Source organism: Salvelinus fontinalis, unplaced genomic scaffold (genome assembly GCF_029448725.1).
Source record: "Salvelinus fontinalis isolate EN_2023a unplaced genomic scaffold, ASM2944872v1 scaffold_0483, whole genome shotgun sequence".
Lineage (NCBI taxonomy): Eukaryota > Metazoa > Chordata > Actinopteri > Salmoniformes > Salmonidae > Salvelinus > Salvelinus fontinalis.
The window spans coordinates 72,501-82,144 of NW_026600692.1; the positions used below are offsets into that span (position 1 = coordinate 72,501).

Consider the following 9,644-nt stretch of genomic DNA (forward strand, 5'->3'; position numbering starts at 1 on the left):
GTAGTAGTAGTAGTGGTGGTGGTGGGGGTAGTAGTAGTAGTGGTGGGGGTAGTAGTGGTGGTGGTGGGGGTGGGGGTAGTAGTAGTGGTGGTGGTGGTGGGGGTAGTAGTAGTAGTAGTAGTAGTGGTGGTGGGGGTAGTAGTAGTAGTAGTAGTGGTGGGGGTAGTAGTAGTGGTTGTAGTGGTGGTGGTGGTGGTGGTGGGGGTAGTAGTAGTAGTAGTAGTGGTGGGGGTAGTAGTAGTGGTGGTGGTGGTGGTGGTGGGGGTAGTAGTAGTGGTGGTGGTTGTGGGGGTAGTAGTAGTGGTGGTGGTGGGGGTAGTAGTAGTGGTGGTGGTGGTGGGGGTAGTAGTAGTGGTGGTGGTGGTGGGGGTAGTAGTAGTGGTGGTGGTTGTGGGGGTAGTAGTAGTGGTTGTAGTGGTGGTGGTGGTGGTGGGGGTAGTAGTAGTGGTGGTGGGGGTAGTAGTAGTGGTGGTGGTGGGGGTAGTGGTAGTGGTGGTGGTGGGGGTAGTAGTGGTGGTGGTGGTGGTGGGGGTAGTAGTGGTGGTGGTGGTGGGGGTAGTAGTGGTGGTGGTGGGGGTAGTAGTAGTGGTGGTGGTGGTGGGGGTAGTAGTAGTAGTGGTGGGGGTAGTAGTAGTAGTGGTGGTGGTGGGGGTAGTAGTAGTAGTAGTGGTGGTGGGGGTAGTAGTAGTAGTGGTGGTGGGGGTAGTAGTGGTGGTGGTGGGGGTAGTAGTGGTGGTGGTGGGGGTAGTAGTGGTGGTGGTGGGGGTAGTAGTAGTAGTAGTAGTAGTGGTGGTAGTGGGGGTAGTAGTGGTGGTGGTGGGGGTAGTAGTGGTGGTGGTGGGGGTAGTAGTGGTAGTAGTAGTAGTAGTAGTGGTGGGGGTAGTAGTAGTAGTAGTAGTAGTAGTAGTGGTGGTGGGGGTAGTAGTGGTGGTGGTGGGGGTAGTAGTGGTGGTGGTGGGGGTAGTAGTAGTAGTAGTGGTGGGGGTAGTAGTGGTGGTGGTGGGGGTAGTAGTAGTGGTGGTGGTGGTAATAGTAGTAGTAGTAGTAGTGGTGGTGGTGGGGGTAGTAGTAGTAGTGGTGGTGGTGGGGGTAGTAGTAGTAGTGGTGGGGGTAGTAGTAGTAGTGGTGGTGGTGGGGGTAGTAGTAGTGGTGGTGGTGGTGGGGGTAGTAGTAGTAGTAGTAGTAGTGGTGGTGGGGGTAGTAGTAGTAGTAGTAGTGGTGGGGGTAGTAGTAGTGGTTGTAGTGGTGGTGGTGGTGGTGGTGGGGGTAGTAGTAGTAGTAGTAGTGGTGGGGGTAGTAGTAGTGGTGGTGGTGGTGGGGGTAGTAGTAGTGGTGGTGGTTGTGGGGGTAGTAGTAGTAGTGGTGGTGGTGGGGGTAGTAGTAGTGGTGGTGGTGGTGGGGGTAGTAGTAGTGGTGGTGGTGGTGGGGGTAGTAGTAGTGGTGGTGGTTGTGGGGGTAGTAGTAGTGGTTGTAGTGGTGGTGGTGGTGGGGGTAGTAGTAGTAGTGGTGGTGGTTGTGGGGGTAGTAGTAGTGGTGGTGGTGGTGGGGGTAGTAGTAGTGGTAGTAGTGGTGGTGGTGGTGGGGGTAGTTGTAGTGGTGGTGGGGGTAGTAGTAGTGGTGGTGGTGGGGGTAGTAGTAGTGGTGGTGGTGGTGGGGGTAGTGGTGGGGGTGGGGGTAGTAGTAGTGGTGGTGGTGGTGGGGGTAGTAGTAGTGGTTGTAGTGGTGGTGGTGGTGGGGGTAGTTGTAGTGGTGGTGGGGGTAGTAGTAGTGGTGGTGGTGGTGGGGGTAGTGGTGGGGGTGGGGGTAGTAGTAATGGTGGTGGTGGGGGTAGTAGTAGTGGTGGTGGTGGTGGGGGTAGTAGTAGTGGTGGTGGTGGGGGTAGTAGTAGTGGTGGTGGTGGTGGGGGTAGTAGTGGTGGTGGTGGTGGGGGTAGTAGTGGTGGTGGTGGGGTTAGTAGTAGTAGTATTGGTGGGGGTAGTAGTAGTGGTGGTAATGGTAGTAATAATAGGTTTTTTATAGGTTAGTTATAGTGACCTATTTTGTGGTGGTTTTTACAAGTAAAGAAGTTGCTGTGTAACCCAAACCCTGACTCGGGTCTTCTCTCCTCTCTCTCTCTCTACCTCGTTCTAGGATGGAGCTAAGATGGAGCTTCGTAAGTCGAGCTCTCCCCCGGAGATGGAGGAGGTCAGAAAGATGGTTCACTACGCCAGGAATGTTATTGAAGAGTTCCGTAGAGCTAAGCACTACAAGAATATCCTTTTCTTTCCCTACTGTGAACCTCTTAGTTTTTCTACACAATCTCTGCTCTCTCTGCTCTCTCTGCTCTCTCTTTCTCCGTCTACACTACCGGCCAAAAGTGTTAGAACACCTATTCATTCAAGATTTACTTTTTATTTGTACTATTTTCTACATTGTAGAATAATAGTGAAGACATCAACACTATGAAATAACACATATGGAATCATGTAGTAACCAAAAAAGTGTTAAACAAATAAAAATGTATTTTATATTTGAGATTCTTCAAATAGCCACCTGTTGCCTTGATGACAGGTTTGCACACTCTTGGCATTCTCTCAACCAGCTTCACCTGGAATGCTTTTCCAACAGTCTTGAAGGAGTTCCCACATATGCTGAGCATATGTTGGCTGCTTTTCCTGCACTCTGCGGTCCCGACTCATCCCAAACCATCTCAATTTGGTTGAGGTCGGGGGATTGTGGAGGCCAGGTCATCTGATGCAGCACTCCATCACTCTCCTTCTTGGTAAAATAGCCCTTACATAGCCTGGAGGTGTTTCGGGTCATTGTCCTGTTGAAAAACAAATGATAGTCCCACTAAGCCCAAACCAGATGGGATGGCGTATCGCTGCAGAATGCTGTGGTAGCCATGCAGATTAAGTGTGCCTTGAATTCTAAATAAATCAGTGTCACCAGCAAAGCACCCCCACACCATCACACCTCCTCCTCCATGCTTCAGGGTGGGAAATACACATGCAGAGATCATCCGTACACCAACACTGCGTCTCACAAAGACACAGCGGTTGAAACCAAAAATCTCCAATTTGGACTGAAGACCAAAAGACAAATTTCCCCCGGTCTAATGTTCATTGCTCGTGTTTCTTGGCTCAAGCAAGTCTCTTCTTATTATTGGTGTCTCCTCTGAACAGTTGATGTTGAGATGTGTCTTTTACTTTAACTCTGTGAAGCATTTATTTATCCAGGCTGTATCACATCCCACCGTGATTGGGAGTCCCATAGGGCGGCGCACATTTGGCCCAAGGTCGTCCGGGTTTGGCCGGGGTTGGCCGTCATTGTAAATAAGAATTTGTTCTTAACTGACTTGCCAAGTTAAATACAGGTTAAATAAATAAAAATAAAAAAATATTTGGGCTGCAATTTCTGAGGCTGGTAACTCTAATGAACTTATCCTCTGCAGCAGAGGTAACTCTGGGTCTTCTTTTCCTGTGGCGGTCCTCATGAGAGCCAGTTTCATAGCGCCTCGTGTTTTTGCGACTGCACTTGAAGAAACTTTCAAAGTTCTTGAAATGTTCCGTATTGACTGATCTTCATGTCTTAAAGTAATAATGGACTGTGGTTTCTCTTTGCTTATTTGAGCTGTTCTTGCCATAATATGGACTTGGTATTTTATCAAATAGGGCTATCTTCTGTATACCACCCCTACCTTGTCACAACACAACTGATTGGCTAAAACGCATTAAGAAGGAAAGAAATTCCACAAATTAACTTTTAAGAACGCACACCTGTTAATTGAAATGCATTCCAGGTGACTACCTCATGAAGCTGGTTGAGAGAATGCCAAGAGTGTGCAAAGCTGTCATCAAGGCAAAGGGTGGCTACTTTGAAGAATCTCAAATATAAAATATTTTGATTTGTTTAACACATTTTTTGGTTACTACATGATTCCATATGTGTTATTTCATAGTTTTGATGTCTTCACTTTTATTCTACAATGTAGAAAATAGTAAAATATAAAGAAAACCCTTGAATGAGTAGATGTTATAAAACTTTTGGCCGGTAGTGTCTGTCCCCCCTTTCACCTGCTGTCACTGTCACTTTCTCTACCTCCTCCTCTCTCTCTCACACCTTCTCAGTCTCCCCCTCTACCCGTCAAATCAAAGTTTACAATATTCAGCGGTTCTTAACTGTACAATGAAATGCTGACTAGCCAGTGTAAAGTTAAAGTAACAGTGTAAAGTAGAACAGCAAAGAATTCAATAGACAAGAAGCACAAGGATGGGTCAAAAAGACAAGCCAATAAAATAGAAGTGAAGGAACACAAGCAGAAGAGTGTTTTTGGCTGCTCCCTCTTTAGTGTCTGGATACAGTGTGGGAGGTTTGATTGACAGCAGGGGCGTGTGGTACGCTGTAGAAATGTCACGTATTCTGTTCTTGTGCTGTAGGTGACATGTCGTGTCTTATGTCCAGTGACACTCAGCGAACCTACCTTATGAATGGACCTTCAATAGCTTCTGTCCTTTTACCCACAAATCACTTCTGCACAGCCAATGTTATGAACATTAGCCCATAGCCAAATTCTGTTTTCCCAACAGGGACTATTGGGAGAAGAGGCTAGGGACTATTGGGAGAAGAGCCTAGGAGCTAGGGACTATTGGGAGAAGACCCTAGGAGCTAGGGACTATTGGGAGAAGGGGCTAGGGACTATTGGGAGAAGGGGCTAGGGACTATTGGGAGAAGGGGCTAGGGACTATTGGGAGAAGACCCTAGGAGCTAGGGACTATTGGGAGAAGACCCTAGGAGCTAGGGACTATTGGGAGAAGGGGCTAGGAGCTAGGGACTATTGGGAGAAGGGGCTAGGAGCTAGGGACTATTGGGAGAAGGGGCTAGGGACTATTGGGAGAAGACCCTAGGAGCTAGGGACTATTGGGAGAAGACCCTAGGAGCTAGGGACTATTGGGAGAAGGGGCTAGGGACTATTGGGAGAAGACCCTAGGAGCTAGGGACAATTGGGAGAAGACCCTAGGAGCTAGGGACTATTGGGAGAAGGGGCTAGGGACTATTGGGAGAAGACCCTAGGAGCTAGGGACTATTGGGAGAAGAGCCTAGGAGCTAGGGACTATTGGGAGAAGAGCCTAGGGACTATTGGGAGAAGAGCCTAGGGACTAGTGGGAGAAGAGCCTACAGACTATTGGGAGAAGGGGCTAGGGACTATTGGGAGAAGAGCCTAGGAGCTAGGGACTATGGGAGAAGGGGCTAGAGCAGGGGTATTCAACTTAGACCCTACGAGGTCCGGAGCCTGCTGGTTTTCTATTCTAATAATTAATAGCACCCACCTGGTGTCCCAGGTCTAAATCAATCCCTGATTAGAGGGGAAGGATAAAAAAAACGCAGTGGAACTTGGCTTCCAGGTCAAGATTTTAATTTAAGGGTTGTTGGGTTTTTTTCGATGAGGCCTCTGTCAGGCTGTGTTGTTGAGTCCTTTACTCTATAGCACCCCCTAGTGACCTGCTGGAGATCTGCGAGTTGAGCCAGGAGAAGATGAGCTCTGTATTTGCAGACACTAACGTGTACATGCTTCACATGATGTACCAGGCCATGGGAGTCTGTCTGTACATGCAGGACTGGGACGGAGCCATGAGCTACGGAGAGAAGATCATACAACCGTACAGGTAACACACGCAAATACAACATAACAGTGGAGGCTACTGAGGGGAGGACGGCACATCATAATATCTGGAATGGAATCAAACACACGAAAACCATGTGTGTCTGATGCCATTCCATTGACTCCATTCCATTGACTCCATTCCAGACATTTTTATGAGCCGTCCTCCCCTCAAGCAGCCTCCTCTGCAACATACCTTTTCTTACTAGTACTGACTTTGCTGATAGCAACTTTTATTGAGGAACATTTTTACTTTTAATATGACTGTGATATGTGGTTGTCATAGATACCTTTTATTTATTTATTTTATTTTACCGTTATTTTACCAGGTAAGTTGACTGAAAACACATTTTCATTTGCAGCAACGACCTGGGGAATAGTTACAGGGGAGAGGAGTGGGATGAATGAGCCAATTGTAAACTGGGGATTATTAGGTGACCGTGATGATTGAGGGCCAGATTGGGAATTTAGCCAGGACACCGGGGTTAACACCCCTACTCTTACGATAAGTGCCATGGGATCTTTAATGACCTCAGAGAGTCAGGACACCCGTTTAACGTCCCATCCGAAAGACGGCACCCTACACAGGGCAGTGTCCCCAATCACTGCCCTGGGGCATTGGGATATTTTTTAGACCAGAGGAAAGAGTGCCTCCTACTGGCCCTCCAACACCACTTCCAGCAGCATCTGGTCTCCCATCCAGGGACTGACCAGGACCAACCCTGCTTAGCTTCAGAAGCAAGCCGGCAGTGGTATGCAGGGTGGTATGCTGCTGGTGGTGGTATGCTACCGGAGACCTTAGAGAGTCTCCGGTACTTTTGTGTACTTTTCAGCCACGAGTTATGAAAGTAGCGCTCACGAGCCAAAACTGGTCCCCGAAAATAGCTTACCACGTCACATATGAGCAAATATGTACACCACGTCATTGCGTCCACTGGTCAGCTTGTTCTCGGATTGGTTCATCTCCTGTGTATCTACTACCCAGCCTATTATCTGATTGGTTCATCTCTCATGTGTGTCCAGTGTCCACTACCCAGCCTATTCTCTGATTGGTTCATCTCTCCTGTGTATCCACTACCAAGCCTATTCTCTGATTGGTTCATCTCTCCTGTGTGTCCAGTGTCCACTACCCAGCCTATTCTCTTAACGTGTCCTCCATGTACCTGAAACTGGGCCGTCTCTACCTGGGACTGGAGAGGAAGACCCAGGGAATCAAGGCATTAAAGAAGGTAACAAATCATCATTCCCCAGGGGGCCATTCAGGAAGTACACTGAAATTCCAATGCTTTTCAATGAGGAAAATGCGGAATTGGAATTAGTTTTATTTTCTGAATTGACTGACATTGAAATGGATTTGACCTCAACCCTGTCACACACAAACACACACCTTTTTCAGTTATTCTTGGTTCAGTCTGGGCCTTGTTCAATTGAATCAGGTGTGAGTGCAGAGCTGGACAACAAGTCTGCGAACCCTGTAGCTCTCTGGCAGTTAAAGATCCCCTGGTCTATGGTTTCCCACGTACACTGGCTATGTCGTAAACATGAATGAAAACAAAAATGTGCTGTTTGGTCTTAATGTAAGGTTAGCAGTGTGGTTTAGGGTTAGTGTTTAAAATCTGATTTTAAGAAGAGTAATTGTAGATATAGGCAGGGTTTATGACTTTGCAACTTGGCCAGATGGTGACGACCAACAAAAGTTGATGGGTAACGTGTCATATCCTGTTTCCTGTGCAGGCGATCGCCATTATGGAAGTGGCTCATGGGAAGGATCACCACTATGTAACAGAGATCAAACGAGAGGTGGAGGAGCTAAAGTAAGGAGGAGGAAAAGTGAAGAAGAGGGAGTGAAGAAGAGGATTAGAGGAAGAGGGAGTAATGTGAAGGAGGGGTGAGGACCATGAAGGACTTCTCCAAACCCTGGGTCAAAACATCATAATTAAACAAAACAGCTGTATGGAACTGAGCATGCATCCTATACCTCTCTCTTTACGTGTCTCCTTCTCCCGCCAACTCTCCCTCTGTCCCCCGCCAACTATCTCTCCCTCCAACTCTCCATCTATCTCCCCCTATCTCTCCCTCCCCCTATCTCTCCCTCCATCTATCTCCCCTCTCCCTCCATCTCTCCCTCCATCTATCTCTCCCTCTCCCTCCATCTATCTCTCCCTCCATCTATCTCTCCCTCCAACTCTCTCTCCCTCGTTCCGTCTTTGTTGATGAACTTAAAGTCAAATCAGGTGTCTCGTTTCACACAGGCCAGCAGTTTCTCTCATTAACCAGCCAGTGAAAAGAGACAACGACCCTAGTATTTCTGCTCCATCGGTTGTTTCTGCTAAACCGGCTGCTTCTACGGTAACGGTCAAATCATGTCCTGTGAGGTCTGAGACAGTACATGATGAGGGTCTTACTGGGTAGCACTATTGCTGTAAATGTCAATGATACTTGTAGTTTTTTGGTTTGTTTCTGGCGCCTGGACTCGTATCTGCCCAAACTTTGAAGAGAAGAGAGAATTCATGAATTCACAAATCATGTTTGAATTAACGGATCAAGTGTTTCTCTCGTAGCAAATTGAGAGAAAATAAAAAAATCATTTTTTGAGTCCGAACTTAAATCATTTCTTTGTCCTACAGCACAGGCCTTGTGGAGGAAATGTCCTTTTTGCCTGTTTTAGAAAATGAGAAGTGTTGCGTGTTTTCTCTCACTCATAAACAGGATGCTGTCTTTGTACCGGTCTGAAGGGAAGTCATTGGAACTCCCGGAGAAACTGTCTTGTGGATCCCGCAGTGATTCTCATTCTCTGAACAGTGTCCACTAACTCTATTCCTGGAGAGCTAGCAGGCTTTTGTTCTAGCCCAGCACTAAACACCTGATTTTAAATGGATAATGGCCCAGACATGTGGCTAAATTGAATTAGCTGAATCAGGGCTCTTATTCCGAAATTGTTTTAAAAGCTGCATTTGGGCAAAAGAGCTGATCTGATTGGTCAAAAGACAAAATTAGTGAGAGAAGAAGAAGAAAAAAGATGAGAATTGTGCTGCTTGTGTAAACGCAGCCTTTCGAGTAAAAGTTTTTAAAAAAGATCTAGGATCAGCTTTGCCTTTTTAAATCATTTTGAATAAGAGGCCTGATCCAAGATCAGCTTAGGAATACAAGCTCAGGGCTGCGTTCAGTTCGCTTGAACGTTTGCTATGGTTACCGGAACGGTTTGTACTGAACGACAGGTTTTTTTCCCAAAACATTATTGTATGTTCTTGAACAGACTTGAGTTGCGTTTGCTCAGTTCTGTGTGCGTGCCGGGGTGTGGCTTGAAGCAAGGAGTGACATATATTTAAAATGACAGTGGTGTATTTTGAACCCACAATTCAACCTGTTTTTTCAACTGGCCATTCAGTACAGTACCGTTTCCATTCATTTGAACGTTTTATTCCGTTTTTATGTACTGAACGCAGCCCTGGTGTGTCCTCCCCATGGAGGAAGGACCAACTGTAGCATCGCTAACAATAGTTAGCATCCTCTTCTACTCCAAGGGCTCCCTCCCAACCACAGAACTAGAGTCCTCTGGGTATCAGTTCAATGTCTTTTGATTTAAAGTAGTAATTGAGTTTACCTAACTTGAAATCAACAAAAGTGTGAATTGTGTTGGAATAAGGTTGGGGGGAATTTTTTTCTCTCCAGAATTTCTTTGTTGTTGACTTTTTACAAAATCCAATCCGTTTTCCACGTCGTTGATTCAGCATCATCACATTGAATGTTTTTGTTAAAACAATGTGGGATTTTTTTTTGTTGTTGACTAGTTTGTGCCCAGTGGGATAACCGTAACCCCCAACCATTATGGAAATATACCTGACCATAGAAGAGTGGTTAGGGACAATGTGATGCTTCCCCCTCAGGCGTCCACTGTGGGGTCCGGTAAATGTTGTTTCAATGTTAGTTTGTGTGTTGGACATCAGGACACAACATTTCTCTATCAGCAGGGGACTTCCCAAATAAATAACCTGAGAATGTT

At 46.7% G+C, this 9,644-nt stretch overlaps 1 protein-coding gene across 1 annotated transcript in view; it reads left to right on the forward strand.

The window, feature by feature from the left end:
* LOC129846221 (N-lysine methyltransferase SMYD2-A-like) overlaps positions 1-9,644 on the forward strand; it is a 30,093-nt gene extending 20,449 nt beyond the window's left edge. The window contains exons 9-12 of the mRNA XM_055914223.1: positions 2,131-2,251; positions 5,471-5,645; positions 6,762-6,870; positions 7,376-9,644. Of these exons, the coding sequence (XP_055770198.1) occupies positions 2,131-2,251; positions 5,471-5,645; positions 6,762-6,870; positions 7,376-7,459 (489 nt within the window). The 3' untranslated portion in view covers positions 7,460-9,644. The remainder of the gene's footprint in view (positions 1-2,130; positions 2,252-5,470; positions 5,646-6,761; positions 6,871-7,375) is intronic.